A 22,440-nucleotide genomic window follows, 5' to 3' on the forward strand; every position below is an offset into this window, starting at 1 on the left:
GATGTCTGAGGAATGGATGTGTACTGGTACAGATATTCAAGACCAATGGTGAGTACAGAACTGTAATAACTAAATAGGGATAAAGCTGATTAGCCATGCCATTAAGCTATGGAAAAGAGTTGATGGAGCTAGGTTATTTAGAGCAACAGTATAGCTCCATGTCAAGAAAGAGCACTACAAATGCGACTTTTGCTTTGAGTGTTGATGGAGAAGTACAGAGAAGGTCAGAAGGAATGGCATTTTGTCTCTATGGATGTGGGTTAAAAGTGAAAGCACATGATATAGGGTGCCAAGAGAAGAACTGTGGTACTGCATGAGGAAGTCAGGAGTGCCAGGGAAGTATGTGTGGGTGGTGCAGGACACTGAGGACAGGCTGGAGAGATGGAGGTATGTTCCGGAATAAAGAAAATTAAAGTGAAATAAAAGCCAGTAGAAGCAAGACAGAACACGTGTCTGAATGACAAGTTGACATACCTCCATTCAACCATCCAAAGCGATGGACAGAGCCCAACAGAGGCAAAGAAGAGACTGCAGGCAGAAGTGGGTGGAGACAAGGGTAAGGGGTGATTTGTGACAGAAGGATAGAAGCAATAGTGAAATTCAAAGTATCAAAGATAATAGCTTTGGTGTATGGTTTGGAGGAAAAGGCACTGACAAAAAAAACTGAAGAAAGAGCTGAAGATTTTATGCTTTTCACTGGAAGCGACCAGGATAGAGCTGAAGTTGAGATGTTTAGTAAGAGTGTTAGAGGCAAGGTTGACATGGAGGAAGACCACAGTGAAGATTGATAGATGTAGTGAAGAAGGACATGCAGACGGTTGATGTGACAGAGGTGGATGCTGGGGATAGAGCAGTAGCATCGTTTGTTTTGGCGACCCCTAAAGTGAGCAGCCGAAAGAAGAACAAAACACTAGAGAATGGAGCAATGTATGATTATTTATAACACAGGATAGATGCATGCATGTATACATAGATAACATTTATAAAGCTTACTGTGTCATACAAGAATACAGCAATGCATATAGTACAACAACTGTGCTGTTGTTACTGCATGGACACTTTGGATACCATGTGCTCAGTTACTTGAAGCCACATTGCACACACAGAACATTTTTGCCAGCACCAAGCACCTTTAATCTACATTCACAGAGCATTTACACTTTTGCTACTTCAGAAAAGCCTGCTGCATTCTGGGATTGAAACACTTCTCTTAAGTCAAATATTACACATACAACAAAGAGTTAAAATAATGGTATCAAAAACAGAACGTTACTTACAGCTCTTTATTATATGGGTGGCAATGCAAACTCCAGAGCAGATAAATATTTAAAAGTCTTCCCTTCTTAGATGACTAACTGACTAATAATTAGCCAGTCTGTCGCAGTGCTAACACAGAGACACAGGCAACCATTCACACTCACACTATGAATTAATTATATTACTTAGTTTTTATAAGTACACCATTATTCAAGCTCTCTGACAGGATTCTCTCTCTGTTTGTGAACACAGTCCCCAGGCCACAGAGGAGTAAAGCAACAGCAGCATGTGTGAAATATCCTGCTGCAGATGTTGGAAAAATCTGTCACATTTCAGTGAATGTGATTTATGTCATAAAAGCAGCAAATTAATAAAAGTCCATGTTACAATTGTAGGAGAGCAAAAAAATAAATAAATTAAAAAAATATATACATTTAAAGGGCTTTGGTTAGTTCACTGTAAAAGACTCTGTGGCTGTGAGGTTATTTTTGTTGACAGTGTGCTGTCTTTGTTCTTGCACACTGTATGCCCAAGCTCTGTCCACGCCATGTCCCTCAATTATGCAAGGTTTCCAGTCAGGAAAGGGAAAACGGCCTGCCACCACTAAGGCATCATCAGGCAGCTCGGCCTCTAACTTCTCCTGCAACAACGAAAGCTGCAAACACAAGAGAAAAGCTAAAATTACGGCAATACTTAATAATAATGTTCATAAAAATTATCTAATGCCTGCCAATAATCCACTGTACCACATCTATTTTTATCCTATGTTGGATGAACCCAAAATATTTTTCATTCTTTATTTCCCCATTATAAACAGTTCATAGCTCATGTATATGTTCACAATATTACTCACCACACTAGGAGCCAAAAACACAGTGACATTCTTGCATTTTGTCAAGTCCACCTGTGATGAGATAAAACGAAGGATATAAATAAGCGAACAGCTTTAACAGTAATTTTGTTTCAAGCAAAATAAATCATTAAAAAAAACAAAGCATTTGGCTTTCCTGAAGCATTTAGTTACATAAGTATTAAATGTCACATTAATATGAGGATAAAAAAAACCTTGGAAACGTTCATAAACATGCTTGGTTACTTACAAGAGACTTATTTATTTTTTGTGAAGCAATTCTGCAAATTTGCATGCGAGCATCACTGATACCACACGCAAGTGACAAACCTTCCAGAGGTCTTCTCGTCGATACGATACTTTTCCATGATGCCCTGCTCTCCATGCATAAAATCGGGCCAGGCGAACAAGCCAGGGGTTGAGCTCATAACCGACAGCAGGAATGAAGCCATGCTGATGGGCTTCCAAGACCTTAGGAACACATCGAAGCCCTGTTATTTATCAGTGCAAGTAAAAAAGCAGCCCAAATATGTTGTTTATACTTACTATACGACCATCACCAGATCCTAAATCCACAAGACCTCCCTGTCGACCTCTGAGAAGGGTCATCACATTTTGTACTTGGGCTCTGCTGGCAGGAATGTAGGGAACCTGGGAGAAATTTCAAAGAGCTAAAGTAAAAATGAGTGATGCAAGAGCACTGCTATATAAAAAGTTATTTCAGACAACGTAGACAAACCTGTAGCTTCAAGGGGACTTTTCGGAAGCCAGGCTGGAGGATTCCTGCCCACATGGCATATACAGCAAGCCCAGTGCCAGCGGCTATCTGAGCAACACCCCATCCTCCAATGGGCCTGGACTTCAACTCAGCAATAACCTCATCTGGTGTGTCATCATCCATTCCTCCATGCAGGATTTACATAAACTCAATTAAAAGAACACACTAAAACTCGAAAGCACAACATTGTGAAATATTTCTTCTTTTTGTTCTACCAAACAAATACTTTTTAAAATTATTAGTATTTTGCAATTAGAATTATAATCTGAATGTGCTGTTGTGCCAAACGCATTTTGCTTTTTCAAGGTGTGAACTATAAAATCTCTAAAGGCTCCTCTGTTAATGTGTTTGTTTTATGCTTATTTCATCATTTTTACTTGTGTTATTTCAGTTATTATATTATATGTAATATAGACTAGTGTAAGCTGACAGACAGAAAAAAAAGGCAGGGGGAAATAGGAGAAAATATAATAAAAGGACAGAGCTCAAATAGAAATGCACAATGTATTGCTTAGATGAGGATGCAATGACTCAGACAGAGTAGATGGTGTATGGATAAAGAAGAAAATCCCAGCAGCACATCAGTGGACATCATGCTAATTTAAACAAACAGAAGATAATCACCAAACAAACAATTATGATTCAGTGTACTACAAGTCTTAAATGTCTTGGGTGTCCTGCACCGAAGGTTTTCAGAAGGATTCGTTTGTTTTTATTTAGTATTTATTGTTTGAAAGCATTTCTCTCTTTTAAATTGTTATAATATGGCGGAAATCTGTCAGACGCAATGTTTAAACGTTCAGAATGGGTATTACAATACAAACACACCACTTTGTGAAGGCAGTCATCCCAATGTTCCGTAAACACATGTACCGAAACCTCACAGTGTCACAGGAAAGTTTTTAAAGAGATTATTACATGTAGCTACATATTTATAAACCTTAAGTGCAAAGTTTTGCTAGGACTTAACAGTCGTACATTTACTGACTTATTTTACATAGATGGTTTAAATAAACAGTCACAGTGAAAATACCAAAAAAATAAATACATTTTAGGTTATGCTGAGTTTTCGCAAACAGCTGTGATTTTATGCTGTCTGCAGCAGTCTTCGGTCAAATCCACGCCGTCTTTACAGTTTATCAGGTTACGCTGTCTGCTGGGAATAAATATTTATGTAGTATCGGAGGAAATCATTTTGCCGTGCTCCTATATATTCAAAACAGAAAAATCTCAACAATATTGCAATAATTAACGTGAAATACCTTCTTGACCTGTAGAAATGACAACGGTCAAATTACACCGTGGGACCAGTCCGTCTGCGAAATAGTCCGTATAGCGAAGAGTTTACGACAGTTCCGGTGCAGTTACGCTGATAGCTTCCACAGTAACATGTTAATTAAAACCTGTTGTTAATTAAATGACTGGAGTCATTCAAAACTCGTATAACTGCTCATGACTACAGAAGGATCTAGCACGGTTACAGAAGGTGAAAAGTTTACAAATTTATTTCTAAAATAAATTGTCAAATATTGCCTCATTTGAAAATCTCAATAACTTTGCCATCTTTTCTCTGGAATGACATCCCTTTCTTTTGTCTGTCTCACAAACAGTATTTCAGTCATAAAAGTAAATTACTACTCCACATGAATCCATTTTAATCATAGTATTTTTATTTGAAATACGATTTAACAAAGATATACAATGGCAGTTAACAAAATGGCATTCACAATATTTTAACACTCAAACACCATTAATATCCTTTTTGATCACTGTTATCGCCATATAAAAAAAAAAAACAAACAGTTAGATTAATTTTGTTATGCTTAGTATCAAAACATTAAAAAACAAAAACAAATCGAACACTTCCTGGGGGGGAAACCAGACTCATCAGTCACTGTCTGCGTCATCACTGATGATCCCCTGCAGGTTGGCCCATTCTGACATTTTCCTGCGACCTCTGTGGGTATTGTTTTCCTGATCACTGTCTGATTCTGAGTTTAGAGTGCGCTGATATTCAGAGGACGGACAGTCCTGTTGTTTCTGACTTGCTGAGGCTCCCCTGCGTGTAGGTCGACCTTGGAAGAAACCATATTAAAGGTTCTGAATCGCAACATAACTGACGCTACTGTCTACACCACTTCAGTATTCACCACAAGATGAGCATTGTGCATTTCTCCACATAAGCAGGTAATAAACCAAAGCTACAAGGTCTAGGATTCCCATCTAAAAACAAGGAAACGTAAAACTATTCAAGATATTTTTGCAGTTGTTTGCGTATCTGCTCAAAAAATATAGATTTAAATTGTTATTAAAATCATCATTAAATCAGATTAACAATAAGCATAAACAACAATGTCAATTTGTTTTGCGTTAGTTGCATCCTTTGAATCATGGTGTCTACAGCGCTGTATTTGAAACAACTCTGAAGGAGTCATAGTATGACAAGAGAGCTGGTTACCTTGTGTGGTAATGATGTTGTTGACATCAAGAGCAGCCAGTTCTTGAGCTCGCTCTCTCTTCATTCTGACCTTTTTACATTTCTGAATAGTTGGCTGACCTGTGTGGAAGACAATAAGCTTTAAGTCATCAAACTGCGTAATGAAAAAAATTAAAAATTCAAACTGTCAACAATTAATTTTCATGTTTGTTCAATACGGAAACAACTTGGCTACCATGTGATGACCCTGCTGTTGAGGGAAAAAGCCAATGTTGTGACATTTCCTTAAAGCCTCAAAGCCTACGCAAATGTAACCACATAGACTACAAAATAAAACCAGATAGTTTCTATCTGCAGAATCACATGGACTCTAAAAATGTTTTAGAGTTAGAGTATATAAAAAAAAAGAAGTTCTGTTAAGACGATTTGCCCATGTGGTTCAATTCAAAAATGAGGTTTAGTTTTTTTCAGTTTATGGACCAAACCTGGGAACTTTTTATATGTTTCTAGAGATAGGGTGTTAACTTTTAGTTTTTTGTTTTGGGGCTCCTCTATCAAGCTCGAAGAAACCCCTGGCAGTGTTTGGTCAGTGGCTAACTTTAAGTATCTATGTGTGCTGTGATTAACGATTGATCGCTGGCAACTATATTAGATAAAACGGCTCACTGACAAATCATCTAATTAGCTAATACACTCAATGCATTTAGGCATGTAGACATGGTCAGGAAGATCTGCTGAAGTTCAAACTGAGCATCAGAATAGGGAAGAAACATGATTTAAATGACTTGTTGTTGGTGTCAGGTGGGCTGGTCTAAGTATTTCAGAAGCTGCTGATCTACTGGGATTTTCCTTCACAACCATCCATAAGGTTTCCAGAGAATTATCCGTGAAAGAGAAAATATCTAGACAGGAAATTCTTTGGGCGAAGAGGACTTATTGATATCAGAGGTCAGAGGAGAATGGCCCGATTGTTTCAAGTTGATAGGAAAACAACGGTAACTCATGGTTTCACTCTTTAGGGTTGGGTAATTGCTAAAGAATCTAAATCTGCAAATAAGCCAGAATGCATTTCTTCATTTTTATTTGACAAAAAAGGGTTCCTACTCACCATGTACACCAAGCTCTTCAAGCTCCTTCTTCAGAACAGCCACCTGGGAGCGGATGGAGCGGCAGTCCTCCAGCAGTTTCTTGTAATTTCTCCTCACGCCGCAGAGGGCAATGTAACGTTTGAGCCTCGCCACTGATTTGTCATCAGACTGCAGGATGAAGCCGAGGAAAAACAAGGTGTGAAAAGAAAAAGATATTTTTAATAGATCTTCATTACAGCCTCACATTATATAGTTTTCAGGGTTATCTCTCTTTTAGTCTAGTTTTGCAGATTTGATTGAAAGCAGCTAAATAAACACAACTATAAAACTTTACTCAGTATTGTGTTTAATTAAAGGATCAGATACATCCAGAAACAAAATAATTCAGGTTCTCCTTTGAAGGATATGAAAGAATGCTTCTGTTGTGTGCACCACCAAGTACAATACAGATTAAATGTGTGTTAAAGTTTAGTTTCGTCTGACTCTCACCTTTGGTTTTCTGGTGCTCTCATCTTTCTTCACACTCTTCTTCATCTTCTTTTTATCAGTCTTATTTTCTTTTTCATCTTCCAAAGAAGGTAGTGATGAATCTGAGTCTGGGTCACTGGTTTTCTTTTCCACTTTTGTATCTTCTGCAACACATCAGTAAATCATAACTTAAGTGGACTAGTACTTGTATAATGCTTTTCTATACTAATTGAGCAGTCAAAGTGCTTTCTTACCACAAAGCTCACTCACCCAATCATAAACAGTCGCTTTTTTCCTGCCCCTAAGTGCTTTTAATCTAACGTTTACACACTCACACTCCAATAGATACACTTGGGACCACTCACGGTTCAGCATCTTGCACTGAACCCCACAATTCTGTACAAGCTGGGGAATGAACCACCATTTTTCCAATTAACAGACGATCCCAACTCAGAAACTCCACATATCAAGCAATTAAATATTGTGCCAACAAACGTAATAAATAATTTTTTTTTTTTTTTTGCATGATCACCTTTTTCACTGTCAGAAGACTCGTCACTCTTAATTTTGTCACTCGTTTCTGACTTGCAGCCTCCAACTGATTCGTTTTCTGCATCACTCAGTGGCGTTTTCCTTCCTTCATCTTCACTGCTGGTTCTTGTCTCGACGTTCTTTCTCACCATTTTCTTTGGACTGTCACTGCAGTTGCTTTCCTCACTGAGTTCCTCATCAGAAGACTCGTCACTGTCAATTTGACGATTTTCATTTCTCTTTTGTTGTGATTTTTTCACCTCTGGCTCTTCACCATCAGCTTGAGATTTGGCATTTTCTTCATCATTGCTGCTTTCTTCACTTTCTGTTTTGTTGTCCTCTTGAGCCTCAGATTCTGTCATTATTAACCCACAAAAGGACATAATTGTATAATTTACAAAGAAAATATATTTGAATTGCAATCTTGAAATGGTCAAATACACTTGCCTTTACTTCTAATAGTAAGTAAAAATACTGCATAACCATACAAATCGCTTAAGGCTCTTAATTCATGTTGGCTTGCCCAGTTTTGGCCTCCTGCTGGGTTACAAGTTAGCTAACTTACAATATGACCAAAAAGGAAGTTGATGCTGAAGGCAGACAATTTCAAATGAGATAGAAGAGTCAGTAGCCTAGATCTTTACTGAACACAAGCAGAGGTCTGTGTACCCATTTATCAAAGGATCATTTCTGTTTCCATGTTACATCATTTGTGCCATCATTTTGAAATAAATTGTAAAACAGGGTATTACAAGCTGGCTGCAGGGTATCCTTTCTGCAGGTCTGTAATCAGAACGCACTCGCAAGGTTTGGGTGCTTTAGTTGGACCAAACTGCATGTTAAAAAGCTTCATTTGCTAAACGATGTGCACAAACTGTATATGTCTATAGGCTTTCATTTCCCAGTGTTGTCCTTAGTTAAAATGAATTAGACACTACTGACCTACCTGATGATGAGCTTGAATGATTATTTCGTGATTTCTTTGCCCTGGATTCATCTTCACTCTCACTCATGACCTCATCATTTCCATTTTCTCTCTTCCTTTTGTTCTGGGGCTTCTTAGTCTCTGAGTCACTTTCACTTTCATCATTATCCTATGAGGAAAATCAACAATTATAAAGATGATAACTATGGAACTAAAATGTAAATGTAAAAGACTGATAGACGATTATTTTATGTATTATATATATATATATACATAAATTCTGATCTGCCACAAAATTAAAACAACCTGCAAAACAACAGATAAATCCCTCTCATACTACCAACTATGAGACAGGACCTCTGTTACACAGGGCTATTCTGTTGCGTCTTGCACGTGGATGCTGGGATTGCTTTTGATCCTGTAGATTGCAGAAGTGATGCTCTCTGTATGGGCTTGTTTCAGTGCATATGGGTGCTTCCCAAAGGGTTGATTCTATTCTGGACGTCCGCTACATCGATGTGAACATGAAACGCGAGTCTGATTCTTCTGCCAAAGTGTGGGCAGGATCTTTTATATTTGCACACACATGATTTCATTTTGAATTTCACTGAATCCGTGTTTTTTGAATGTGGCACAGCTCAAAAATTAAGCAAATGCTTGATCATCTCTGCTTGATGGAATCAGGATATGAGGAGTTTGAAGGTAGCCAAGTTTGAGGGATTGTACTACTAGAGAAGGGCTCTGCAGTTGGAGAGAGCTGTTGCCATTGGGAGATGGAGTAATGTTTACATGAATGATAAATGTCAAAATAAAAGCCACATGAGGACCTAAGGTTTCTCAGCAGAAGTTTGCACTGTCTGTGAACGCTTTAATGATGTGGCTGATCAGTGTATATCATTATCTATACGGAAAAGCAAAAACAGGTACCTGCATTTTCATCAGTTCCTCTTGCACCACCTGTTTCATGAAAGTTTTTACTTCTGGACTTAATGAGTCACATTTGTTGTGTGCCTGATATCTCTTTTTTAAAATTCCCAAGGTCAGCGTGCTGGAATAAAACAGCAGAAAGATTACATCTGTGAGTGGCAGGAAGGCTCTCATTTACAGTAACTGCCACATTTGAGGTTTAGGCTTTTGAACACACTGAAAATTACATCTAAAAACGGGAACATCCTTCATAACAGCCTGGCACTAATCGATGCCTGCGAGAGAAGCTACTTGCACTTTTTGCAAAACTATAATATTTAGGTTTTAAAAACCCAAAATGTCACTGAAAGATCGATACGCTAGCATCAGAAAACGTCTCGAAGGAATGAAATCAATAATAAACAGAGAACTCGTTAATATAATACTTTTAAAATATGTCCCATCTTCTCAGTCGTAAATGGCACATTTGGGGTTGATTTTTACTTTTAGAACGGACAACATGCTGCTGGCTGGAGTATTCAAACAACTCAGCTACATTAACCGAATCGCATTGATTTCAGTTTAAGTAACCGAATGCTAACTAAAAACGTTAGGCCCATGTCGTTTATTGTTAGCACAAACACGTCTTTAATGCTTCCACTGTACCTTAGGTCTGCCTCGCCACGGAGTTGACCACACACGAACCTGCGGATACCTGCTGCCTCCTTCTCCGACACCATCCTAACACACGCTGGAAGATTCTTTTTGGCGGCGACTCCGGGACCTCCGCGCGTAATGGGAAGTGACGTCAGATACACCACGCCCCTTCAGTGTAGTAAACAATTGAGAGAACCACAAAAAAGTTTCGTACCAGTGTTGTGTTTTGTTAGTTTTATTTCTAAGTTTTATTTTTATATTTCATTTGGACTTTTTTAAAAAAATTCAGTTTATTTGCAGTTAGTTCCTGGAGTGTTTTTGCTCGTTTCAGTTTAGTTATTGTTTCGAAAATGTTTAGTTTTATATAGTTTTTATTAGTTTCTATGTTAGTTTTTGTCTCTAGTATTAGCTGTTTTAGGGCATAGGCTAGAGCAAAGTTTTAGTAAAATCACTACAGATATTACCACAGAAACAGAAATTTCTTAAATCAGCTGACCCCCAGTCTTGCAGCTATCCAGAGTCTCAGCATGTTCATCAAATCCTCAGACTTTACCAGATTAACAAATACTACAACTAATTAACTCCATTTTTAAATTAATTTTATTCTATTTAATTTTCCAGCATCATAAAACAGTTTGTTAGTTTTAAAAAAAACATTTATCCTTGTTTCCTATATGTGATGAATGTGCTGTAGTTCTATCTTAATGTAAGATAAAAAACAAAACAGCTGTAATAAGGCATACAATCCTTAGTTTGTTGACCATGGCAATATGAAATGTATATGTAACCAATTTTGTTGAATCATGTCTTTCAGTTTTTATTCAGTTAGTTTTCAGGTTTTTCTTTTTGTTAATTATCGTCTCTCTTTTCTTGTCTATGTGTGGAGCTGTTTGCATATTGTTGGGAAGGACAATACTAAATACTGGGGGCTGCTAATAGCTAATAAAATTTGTACTTTCCATTATAATTTCACTTTATTCTAATACCAAATATATCCCAAATACTTAGTAATAGAAGGCACTAGATAATAAGATAATTTTAATTTATAAAAGCAAATAATAATGAATTATCTAAAAGATTCCCCCCCCCCTTTTTCATTTTTTTTCTCTTTATATGAGAGTTAACTGGAGCTGTTTCTGCATTGTTTTCAATACAGTAATGACCAGTCAGACTGTACTGGTGTTTTTAAAACTAGAAATAGAAAACCTTAGAGATGTTCCACAGATGTAGTAAAGGAGGACCTAAAGAGGGGACATTGTAACACTGGAAGTGAGCAGCCCAAAGAAGATGATGATCACCCACCCAATGAGGCCATTGCCCAAATGAGAGAAAGAGATTCACTCTGAAACTAATATGTTTGGCTTTTGCACATATGTTTAATTAAAGTCAGCATGGTAGTTTTTATGTAATATTACAGAAAGAACATGTTATAAGAAAGTCTGTTTTGTAAAGTATCTTAGAAATAAAAGGGGCAAAAAACCCAAAAAACAGTCCAAACTAGATTTCAGTCATTTATTGAAATATTTCCATGACAACTATTGGACGGAAATTACATTAGTGCATATTTCAAGATTATTTTATAAAAGATCTGAGTTACATATTGCTCTCATTCAGATTTTCCAGTATTCAGAGTGATTAGGGTTACACACTAGTGAAGATTAGAAAGACAATCCTCTCCCTGAGAGAACAAAAAATACAACCTAGTACACACACCACTTTTGTCATCACTATATGGCCAAAGAAAAACAACATAAAAGAAACAAAAAAACCCCAAAATTCTGTAGTTTAGTTTAAGACAGAAGAAGTGAAAGTCTATGGCTCAGAACAAAATGCAAAATCCAAGAAATGGTTTCGGTTCCTCTTGAAAACTTAAACTGAAATGTAAGCTTACAATTTATTCATTTACAGGAGTAAATTCAAATTTTGAGTGCAGAGAGAGTGCAACGTACCTTTTCTGAAATTAAAACTCGTTTGAGCACGAGTGAACACAAAGACTCAATACAAAAGTTAAATACCAAATAATAAATTAGGTTCATAAATTAATAAAAAAACATCTTGAAGCAACAGCTGTAATAACATAAATAAACTGAGCTTCTCATCATCTACAAGCCTCCCCCCCACACAAAAAAAAAAAAAAAAAAAAAAAAAAAAAAAAAAAAAAAGGCTACTGTGTCTTATTCCAGTGTTGCAATATCTAGGCTCAACTTCACCGTCCTCTGTCCATCAATGTTCGGCAGCATCTCACTCCAGAGGAGAAAGGGGAATAAAGTTTCACAGCCTGCATAAACTGACACAGTGTTTCCTACAAGTCACACACAGAAAAGGCTGCCTGTGCATGTCATTAAAACCCACATGGACATTAGGTTGTCTGCTCTAAGATAAAGATGGGAGGACATTGGGTTTTGAGGACTATTCAGTAGCTTGCAGGAGGTTCATTAACCTCTGAAAAGTAATGTCTACGCCAGTATCAGTACCAGTATTTCCCATCGAAAGACTGTACACACGTTGTTTTCATGTAAACAAATGCATTTTCCTTTCCACGCACACTCAGACGTAAATTTACAAATCAGTCATCAGCCAACATTTCTGAAAAGTCTGAGGACATTTAATGAAATTACGTACCAAACTATTGCTGTCATCGAAGACGTGTTTTTCATTCCCTTAACATTCAAAAAACAAACAAACAAAAAAAATCCCAACAAAGTTTAAGTCCCTTTCTCCTGCTTTGTTTTGACATTTTTAGTCCTTATACACAGTTTGCTGACCGTGGCCTCTTTCATCATGCATTATGTGTCTCCGTACGTGGATCCGTCGTACTCGTCTATCCCCTCCCACGGCACCCTCTTCCTCTGACTGACCAGCTCCCAGCGATGAACCGGAGCCTCTTGAATCTAAAAGGTGCAAGCCTCCTGGTCCAGATCCTCTGTTGTTCTCATAGATGAGGATATTGAGGGTTTCTTCAAATATTCGGGCTTCGGGAAACTCAACCTAGAAGCACAGGTGTTTGGGAAAGGTCACTGAATATTTATTTGCTCTGTACAGCAACCTGAAAATGTGCTTATTTGTAATAAGCATATGTTCAGGGCATAAGCCCAATATAAGGTGTTGGTACAGGAATAAGTTTAAAAAACATAATTGCATATCACTGTCATCCAACCACATGCTTCCTGCCTCTTAACGTAGAAAGCTCAATAACTGACTCCAGTGGGAGGGTTTTCTCTTCTTTGGATTTACTGTAGGTTAATTAAAAGGCTGCCATCATTACCAGACAGCAAGTAAGTGTATTTCTCAAAAATGTTGATCAAATGCTTTAATATTTATTAAACAATGCTTACTTTGGTCTGCTTCTTCTCTGTAGCATAGACAATGGAAGTGCAGCACACTTCAGCAATCTTGCGGCCTTCGCCATAAAAAGACCAGCAGCAGATCTCATCCCCCAGCACGTCTTTGACAAACAGGACGCGGCCATTAAATCGCAGCACGAGTTTGTCGAACAGTTCAATGTTCTTCAGCAGGTTATCGTCAGAGTTGCTGGACACAGCAGAGCAAGAAAAAGTAAGCATCTATGAACTTTGTGGATTCATTATCATTTTAAAAATCCAAAGATCTTACCTGGTGTATGAGTATTTGTTGTTTCCTCTGTTGTTCTGCAACTTTACTACTGGCTAAAAGAGCAAGAAAGAGCAATATTATATTAATAAGAGGGTACGTTTAATACAACCTAAAACGAGACAAACACTTAAACTGTCTCTTTCTAGTTAACAGTAAGTGAGGAGCCTTAAACCAAAGGGGTCATTTCAGTAGAAAACACACTGCTGGTGAACAACACAATAACAACAAAAATATAAGTGCAAGCATCTAGTGCAGGGGTCAGCAACATCTCAAATGAAGATAACACTGTATATATTGTTTTTACCTTTATGCTTTGTGTGAACAACTAAGGTGTGTTGCTTATGAAATCCATGAAGTGCTACAGAGAAAATTACATTTTATTTATGTAATTAACACATTTTGAACTCTTAAAGAAATATAACAAAAGGAAAGACACCCAGCTGAACTAAAATGATCCATGTAGCAAACAAAAACTGTTGTGAGCCGCCCCCCTTATATCACCTTTGGGCTTTTGGAGCCTTGACCTGACTTTTAAAAAAAATAATTGGAAAAAAAGCACTATGCTGCTGAAAAATGAAAAATACTGCCTAAATATGTATTTTACCAGGTTAATGTGTGTGGCCGGGTGCGGTCTGCAGCACTGCTGCAGGGGAGGCGGATGCACCTGAGTGGCACCCGCAATCACGCCTCGCCGCCTTAACGTCTGTGTTATCTATGCTGTTGTTGGTATATGTCGGGCTGTGAAAAGCTACAGCCGGCTGTGTGCGTACAGCAACCGTTTTGCGAAAAGTGGTCAATAAAGAGATGCTGAAAAGCGTGTTCATGCAAACATCGTCGGGTCTGCCGTGATATGTTTACAATGGGACTTCTGCTCCTGAACCTCTGCACACAGCGTATGCAAATCGGGGCTGTACTTTCAGCTTTACGCAGGACTGTAAGCTGCCATCTGTGAGGCGTGAGCGGTGTTTGTTTTTAACATAGTTCACGGTGGAGAATAGCTGCTGACAATGTGGATCTGAAGATCGATAACTGGCCTACCTGGGGTTGAAAGTCTCGATAAATGCACAGCGTTTCTGCGGGTATACCGGCTTCCGCGAGTGTGACGCTTATTTTGAGCAATGAAAAAAATAATAAAATTTTATTTTATTTTTATATTTCAATGTCACAATAATCTTCCAATTTAGAACTACAAGTTAAAAAAAAAAAAAAAAAACTAACATAAATAGAATACACTTCAAATTTATTTCCCCAAACCACCCGGAGCCGCACTATAAGGACTAAAGAGCCGCATGCGGCTCCGGAGCCGCAGGTTGCCGACCCCTGATCTAGTGCTACACGATCAATTTCCTACAAACGTATTGTGAAAGTTTCTGGACACAGAAAAGCTTAAGGGCTTTTATTTTGAAACTCACAAAGGAAATGCTGAGTTTCTATTGACAAGGTAATGCTGTAATTTGTGAAATGGGAACCACACTCTTTACACAGATGTTTTAAGAAAAACAGGTCCGTCTGTAATATAAGAGTGCTTCAGATAAAGCCCTGCTACCTTCTTTAGTTGAGAAAAATAAAAGCTCTTTTTTCAAGTACCAGCAGTGTCTGCTGGAGCCTGTAACAATCTCAGCTTTTTTTCTTATTCACCAAAGTAATACAATACTATACTGGGCCCCACCTCTTGATTTTCTTCTGAAATATTTTCTCTCCTAGATAATCCACAATCAACAGTCTGTTGTATTGTTGAAAAGTGGAAGCATTTAGAAACCACAGCAGCTCAGCCATGAAGTGTTAGACCACGTAAAGTTTCAGAGCGGAGGTTGCCGAATGCTAAGGTGTATAGTGAGTAAAAACTGGAGAGCTCAAAACCTCCTCTGGGATTAACATCAGCACAAAAACTGTGCCAACCTGTGTCTGGAGCTTCATAGCATGGGTTTCCAGGGGCGTGCAGCTCCTGTAGGTTTAATGTAGCACAGTGCTTACAACTTATACTTACAAGCATTTTAAGCTTGAATATAATTACTGTTGTGTTTTGTTTTTTTGATCAATATTTTTCTCTTGTGCATCTTTTTCCATCTCCTGGCAGGGCTCTAGAGTGCGACTAATTTGGTCACAAATGCAACCACATTTTTCAATGGTGCAACTAAAAAAAAAAAAAATCTTTGGTCGCACCAGTACGACTCTCCGTGTGGTCATCAACAGACACACATTATGCCCCTATTGGACTAAACCAATCCAGAATCAGAGATAGTAAGGGGCGGAACCTCTCTGATTGGCCGTGGTCCAGTTGAAAGTGCAGTTGGAAGAGGGAGGTGAGTAGCTTGAATAAAGCGATATTGATTCATTAAATCCTGAATCGACTTTTAAATATAACTGTGTTTTGCCAGAAATGCCAGATTCTCAGATTAAAGCTCACAAAACTATTTCAACAACCACCAAACAGTAGATGAAAGCAGGTACACGGATTCCACACAAAGACGTAAACACAGAGCGGACCCGACGCATCAGAATCAGTTTTCTCTTTCTCACCCGCACGTAGACGGACACGCTGTCAGAGCTCAGCGATTCTGATGCGTCGGGTCCGCTCTGTGTTTACGTCTTTTTGCGCTGATTCTGAGCTGCAGGTTTTGTCTCCCTCCAACCAAAATTCACTGAGCCAGCAGCAAAAGAAACAGCAAACTACGCTTCACATTTGATAAATGTCGTCATGAATTCCCTCTGACTTTTGCTGTTTTGCTTTACACACTTCATGCACAGCTCTCTCTCTCTGTGTACTTCAAGAACAGTTTCCCGTCTCAAATCTCTGTTTTCTGCATTATTCATTGGCTTATTACCCACCAGTCTACCATTTTTTTTTTTTTTTTTTTTGAAACAGCGGCCACTGTCTTTTTCTTTTCTTTTTTTTTTTTTTTTTTACTTAAATGACCTCGGACAAGAAAGCTGCTGTTCAATACTGAAGAAACTTTTTAAAATTATGCAAAATTGCAGAATATTTTGAAGGTTATCTGCTATAAAAAGCCAGGCCAGAAAAATCTCCTTCATGTTTTTCTGTGTTTTATTCTCAGTTACTTTGACACAAAGGCTTCAGCTGTGATGTTCACAATTCTGATGAAGTCTCACATCTATCAGTACTGATAAATGATCAGAATTATAATATTTCTGACGTCTGAGGCAAAATTGAATCAAATCAGGACTTTGAGAACCGGAATCGAATGGATTACAGAAATCAGTGATGATACCCAGCCCTAGTGAGTAGCCTAAACCCGACAGAAGTGGATGTAGCTGTGGGTAATAAGAAAAGTTGAAAAGAACTATTGATAACTTTTTTGTTAAGTTAAGGCTTGATCAGTCTGAAATTCACAGCCAGTGCTCTGACACAGAGCCATCAATCTTTGAACGTTGAAAAAGCACAGTGTATCCAGAAAACACATTATGTGCTGCAATAAATGCACTGCCCAAATGTTCCCTCTCCTCACTGCCTTTCAGCAGCAGGCAGCAGCAAACAGGTCGTCAGAGGAGGCCGATGTGATGATTAAGTTTAACATTTTCTACAATATTGCCAAAACACTTTAAGCACAAGATTGTGAGTTAATCATTTACAAATGAATATTGTCTGTATGGACTGCAATTTCCCCCCCAAAAAAGTGCACATGTAAAACTGCGGTGTTAAGTGATGCAGTTGAAAAATTTGAGTGCGCCTAACCTAACCGTGCGCCCATGGCAGACAGTTAGTCTAGAGCCCTGTCCTGGGTAACAGTAACAGCATCAGTCACTAATATTAGGCATTTAAGAAATGTTTAAGAAAATGACTGATTCCAAAACATTAAATACTACATAACTATCTGCCAGCACTCAGCATCTCCAAATTGCATTCACAAACAGCTAGACAGTCATTACATATGCATCCAGCTTAGGGGCCAATTGATGAAGCTTGAATTAAATTTACCTTTCTACATGTAGCAATCATCCTCTGTTCTTCTTTGGCTGAGGTGATCATGGGTATGCGGCATACACTTTCAAAGACATCCTTTTGTTTCTGGAAGTAAAGAAAACATGTCAAAATTTGTACATGTTTCATTTTATTAAAGTCCACAAAAAAGATATCCACGTGTTTACCTGCATGACACCGAGGCAGTGTTGGACGAGTCCCTGGACCCGGTAGTACTGGGCCTCTTTTAGAACTTCATCTAGTTCTCTGTGGTCCTCCGGAAGTGGTACTGAGCCATCTCGAAGGAAGTTCAGAACCAGCTCAAAATGTCGACCAGATCTATCCAAAACTACCCACCCTGGAGCAAAACGGAGAGTAATTTCAGGAATTTTAATTCAGGTTATTATGCTTATATTATATTTACTGAGGTAGTCAAGAGGTCCCTTTAATGTGTTAGCATAACAGCTAACAAAGAGGATACAACATAATTCAATATTTACCAGCTTTGCTTTCAGAGTCAACGTTATTTTGGTGGGACTTTTAAAACAGTAGTATGGTTAATAAGGCATACTCTTGGGACTCTGACACATACAAAAATGTTTTAAAAATAAAACAAAACAAAACAAATATTCAGAATTCAGTGTTGGGTTTATATTAAATGACTACTGGAGTTAATTAAGACAAATGCGTTGCAAATGCGTACAATATGATGTACAATATGATGTACAAGCAATGATTTGTACATATTTGTTGCACCCATGCGCGCGCTTTTTCTCCCAGTATTCTGTGGGAGGGGCAAAAATTCCTGTTCTGATGTTGAAAGTTGCCAACCTCTGCACTAGGTGATCAAAACTGTAGAAGCAGCCATTCTTGTGAATTGTGGACAACCTCGTAGATGGAAAGATAGATGGATAGATATAGAAAGAGAGTATAGACATATACAAAAAAGGACTATCTCAGTAATAAATGGCCTTTTTTGGAATTTTGCAAATTTGCACATGATGTGAGTGATCGTTCATTTATTCATTATTTTGTTTTGGTTGTTATAAATGCTTACAAGATGAAAAGAACGACAACATGTGAACGCTGCAGAAGTGTAAACAACTTAAAGAAAATAAAACCTGACAGCTGTATTTACCAATAAGTGATGGATATGAGGTTAACCCATCAGTATTGTAAGGATTTTGGCTGAATTGGTGCAAAACTGAATGACTTCCAAAGTGTAAGACTTTCTGTTCAAGCCCATTTTTTTTAGGTCTCCTCACGTAAAATAAACCCTACACCTTCTATACAGTGCAAGTCTTGGTGACAGGATACTGCAACAGCCGTTTGACACAACTTCCGTTTTAGATTCTGCTTAGAGAATACACAGTAACTGAGAGTTATCATTAAATTCTGGAAATAAGTATAACTAGGGATGGGTATCGAAACCCGGTTCTTGTTGGCATTTTTGCAAACGATTCCCTTATTGATTCCAGTCGCCCCGAATGACGTCACCACGTTGCGGAGCTTCATTTACCTGGCAGGAAACGTGGCGCCTAAGCGGCTCAAAAGTTTGGTTATACTTTACTGGAACGGATGACAACAGGGCAACACGCAATACTTGCAAAGTAGAGATTTCATTTAAGGGAGGAAACACTACGAATATGCAAAAGCATTTTCTCACAAAACACACGATAACCTTAAATGAATGTCGTGTTTTTAATTCCGCTCCGGACTCGTGAATCTCAACCCAGCAGCAGCGGTAACGTTTGCACGTCCTCTCCCGTTAATGCAGCAGGTAAATGATCAACTAACAGTGCATATTATGTTAGCGCAATCTGGACATTACTGGATATTCTTGTGTAATTGCTACAGAATAATTTATGGTATACTTTGTTATTGCTACAGAAGAATATTTATTTTATTATTTTACATTTACATTTTTTTTCTGGGGAACCTGTGACACCCCATTGAAGAGCTGTAGGCTGTGGATCTCTTAAGATCTCACTGTTGGGTTTGTAAGGCCATGTTACTCCTAAATTTCTATCTTCTTCAAAAAGAAGTTATGAAACAAAGTTCTAAGCTAATCGACCTTAGTGTTCTCCTTTTTTTTTTAAAAATAAGAATCAATAAGAGAATCGATAAAGAATCAAACTGTTAAACAGAATCGAAAACTGAATCGTAATCGTGAAAATCTTATCTATTCACATCCCTAAGTATAACTGCATAAAACCTTGCCTCAAACTCTCAACATCATGTTAAAACTCCTGATATCAACAACACAGTCTTCAAAATCTTAGTGCTCACCAAAGAGATACATCCACCCACCTTCTGAGTCTATGGTAACATCAGTTTCTCCATTGCACATGCTCCGCAGCAGGCTGTCTTCCTTGCTTAATGTCTGGATGGTTGTATAATGCAATGAGCCACCAACATTTAACTTGATGTACTTGCTCCCCAGCAGACCCTGGTTCCTGTGCTCATCTGTGTGAAGGCAGGCAGGCTGGGAAACAGCGGACTGGGCAGAGTCGGCAGCATGACTGCCGACTGAAGCCTCAGCAGACATGGGGTTGAAGGGTCACTTTCTGACTGAAATACACAAGAGTCTTATATTATTTATGCCACTGCTGATAATTATCCTATTTCAGCTGCTTCTTAACTGAGAGTAACATAATAGCTCTTAGACTTTAGGAGAATAGCTTTGTATCTGAGCTACTTTCTGCTTTCTTTCTTCTTTCTGCTCTGTAGCTGATGTTATGATTATCTGTGTCTATAGAAGCCACATATAATGACGAATATAAAAAAAAATTCAAGTCAGAACAAAGTGCACTGGGAAATGGAGTAAGTGCTCATGAGGGTGTGAGCATAAGTAAAATAGATAGACCTATTAACTTAACAGGGTTATTATAGTTTTATATTTTCAAATTACTTTTCATTTAGTTTTAATCTTCGAAAAAATTGTATTAGTCTCTGTTTGACATCTTTTTAAGTAATATTGTATTTAGAGTAAATGCCAGATGCAACATTTAAGAAAATAAAAATATTAGAATAAAAACACGTTTTTTTCAAAGCAGTGTGGGTGAAAGTAGTGTTTTTTGTTCGTTTGTTTTTTAATCTTTTTTTTTTTTTTTTTTTTAAATCTACTTAACTAAAATATTCCTTTCCTCATATCTAGTTTTAGTGAACTATAATAACCTTAATCATTAATCACGGTGGGGAATCTAAAAAGAGTTTCAGCTGATCTTTGTGTTACTATGACATTAATACACCGTGTGGGTGTTTAGATTTCTTTTTTTTTTTTTTTTTTTTTTTAAAAAAGGGCCAAATTACAACTGTCACCAAACCTCTAAACCTGTACTAAAATCACATCATTTTCTCAGCCACATCCACTTTGTTTATTGTAATGATTGATTTTGAACATCTATCAGGACAAAACATTAGGATTAAATGACCATTTTTTCCCCAAACAGCAAACTGATTCAGACTAGCCCTTTTTACATAAAGCCCTGAGGCGTTACTGACAGCCATTGATTAGACAACATAAACACTTTCAGTCACATGAGGCACCTCAAATGACACCCCTGACTGACGTCTACTGTAATATGACAGCTGCTGACATATCGGACTATTAAACTGAAATTACACTGAGCTAGCTCATAATAAACTGTACTTACCACACTGAACATCCAAAGGTGTTAAGAGAGTGAACCTATCTAAGCTAACAAAACTAAAAATATAGCTTTAATTAGCCAGCAATCGTTAATCAACTAGCTAGCTTCTGTAAAGAGGCCAGGTGAATTTACGGCGCAGCTAACATCTGACGCCTCATTTTAATCGCACAGCTAAAGGAACGAGGCTAACAGCAGCTAGTCTACTCCGTCACGCTTTAAGCTACTAATGCTCATTTGCTCTGTACCGCTTAGTGACCAAGAACGCGAATTCCACATCCACTCCAATTTCACTGTTGGGCACAAAACTGCAGCTAGTATGATAAGCTAAATAGGTCAGTCGGAAGCGAAACTAGACATCTTCTTCCGCTATTTTCTTCTTCTACTTTTAACCGATCTTTGAATCGAATGACTGCCACCTATCGAGCAAGTGGTTAGTGCTTACACTAACTTGTTGTAATAGACTACCACACATTCATATTATTCTCTTTTTAACAGAACAACAGAATTTCTCTAAAAATATATTGAAATTACTATTTCTTTCGGGACCGGTGAGCGTCTCTGTTATAGCTGAGCCTTAGGCCGTGTATACACTGCCATCTACTGGTCACAGTGAGGAACTGCAACAATACAATATCCGTTCTGTTGTTTGCTCTTCGATGAGTTTTGAACAAAGACATGGTAGTGGGTTTAGGTTAATAAAAGTGATTCTAAACTGCCTGTAAGTGTTTGGTTAGTGGATGGAATGATTGTTTTAAAGATGTCTGTATTAATCTCTTTAACCTGGGCCAGTGACCAGCATTTGTTACACTGCAAATAACGGGTCTAAAATATAGGTATGCTCATAAACATGATTATGGTACTTGGAACACTGATATATACCAAAAGGGAAGTACAATGCGTGTTCACTGGACACTGACAACTGGGTCTGACTCAGAGTTTCAGGTCTTCCTACAATGTAAAACATTCACATTAACAAATTCAGATCTATAGTTTTATTTTTCACAGACTATAACACCACATTCTCCTCTCTCCAGGAGTTGCAATGCAACTCAGAGACAGTGACAGGCCACTTCAAGTTGCACACTATGTACAAACATACCACAACCTGAGGGACGAAAAATTACAATGACAGACTTACAAAGCTTACATGCTGTATATGTATAATTAATGTGGATAAATCCAGTGTTAAAATAATCACATAATTGTTTTTGTGTATTGACATACTTTTCAATATGGCTTATCTTATAAGTCAAGAGCATGACCAATTTTAAATGAATAACCCATAAAATTAATATCACTATTTCAAGACAATTTCTATATTAAAATAATGAAATTTAATGAAACTGGTGAAAGCTAAAG

General features: G+C 37.8%; 3 protein-coding genes across 10 annotated transcripts; all 3 read right to left on the minus strand.

Annotated features, from left to right (window-relative positions):
- Positions 1 to 916: 916 nt before the first annotated feature.
- Positions 917 to 4,210, minus strand: antkmt (adenine nucleotide translocase lysine methyltransferase). 6 transcript variants are annotated; one of them, XM_085403625.1, is made up of 7 exons: positions 4,148 to 4,210; positions 3,934 to 4,038; positions 2,847 to 3,010; positions 2,654 to 2,758; positions 2,438 to 2,578; positions 2,111 to 2,161; positions 917 to 1,912 (listed from the first exon to the last, which is right to left on the minus strand). In XM_085403625.1, the coding sequence occupies exons 3-7, from the start codon at positions 3,006 to 3,008 to the stop codon at positions 1,706 to 1,708; spliced, it is 666 nt and encodes a 221-aa protein (XP_085259751.1). In that variant the 5' UTR covers positions 3,009 to 3,010; positions 3,934 to 4,038; positions 4,148 to 4,210; the 3' UTR covers positions 917 to 1,705. The 6 variants fall into 6 exon arrangements, with proteins under 6 accessions (XP_085259751.1, XP_085259750.1, XP_085259747.1 ...); XM_085403624.1 differs by having other exon boundaries at positions 3,934 to 4,041; positions 4,148 to 4,206; XM_085403621.1 differs by having other exon boundaries at positions 2,847 to 4,038.
- A 346-nt stretch (positions 4,211 to 4,556) lies between these two features.
- Positions 4,557 to 10,037, minus strand: hirip3 (HIRA interacting protein 3). 2 transcript variants are annotated; one of them, XM_085403627.1, is made up of 8 exons: positions 9,907 to 10,037; positions 9,262 to 9,382; positions 8,356 to 8,503; positions 7,411 to 7,764; positions 6,900 to 7,039; positions 6,431 to 6,578; positions 5,344 to 5,442; positions 4,557 to 4,960 (listed from the first exon to the last, which is right to left on the minus strand). In XM_085403627.1, the coding sequence occupies exons 1-8, from the start codon at positions 9,978 to 9,980 to the stop codon at positions 4,773 to 4,775; spliced, it is 1,272 nt and encodes a 423-aa protein (XP_085259753.1). In that variant the 5' UTR covers positions 9,981 to 10,037; the 3' UTR covers positions 4,557 to 4,772. The 2 variants fall into 2 exon arrangements, with proteins under 2 accessions (XP_085259753.1, XP_085259752.1); XM_085403626.1 differs by having other exon boundaries at positions 4,558 to 4,960; positions 6,900 to 7,042.
- Positions 10,038 to 11,395: 1,358 nt separating this feature from the next.
- kctd13 (potassium channel tetramerization domain containing 13) lies at positions 11,396 to 21,535 on the minus strand. 2 transcript variants are annotated; one of them, XM_085403630.1, is made up of 7 exons: positions 21,085 to 21,535; positions 19,739 to 19,995; positions 17,617 to 17,786; positions 17,447 to 17,536; positions 13,510 to 13,562; positions 13,233 to 13,428; positions 11,396 to 12,885 (listed from the first exon to the last, which is right to left on the minus strand). In XM_085403630.1, exons 2-7 carry the CDS (start codon positions 19,974 to 19,976, stop codon positions 12,637 to 12,639), a joined length of 996 nt encoding a protein of 331 aa, XP_085259756.1. In that variant the 5' UTR covers positions 19,977 to 19,995; positions 21,085 to 21,535; the 3' UTR covers positions 11,396 to 12,636. The 2 variants fall into 2 exon arrangements, with proteins under 2 accessions (XP_085259756.1, XP_085259755.1); XM_085403629.1 differs by having other exon boundaries at positions 19,739 to 19,999; positions 21,085 to 21,531.
- Positions 21,536 to 22,440: the final 905 nt, after the last annotated feature.

The sequence above is a fragment of the Rhamphochromis longiceps genome, linkage group LG4 (genome assembly GCF_057381845.1).
Source record: "Rhamphochromis longiceps isolate RC_006_pf linkage group LG4, R_longiceps_female_GT1.1, whole genome shotgun sequence".
NCBI lineage: Eukaryota > Metazoa > Chordata > Actinopteri > Cichliformes > Cichlidae > Rhamphochromis > Rhamphochromis longiceps.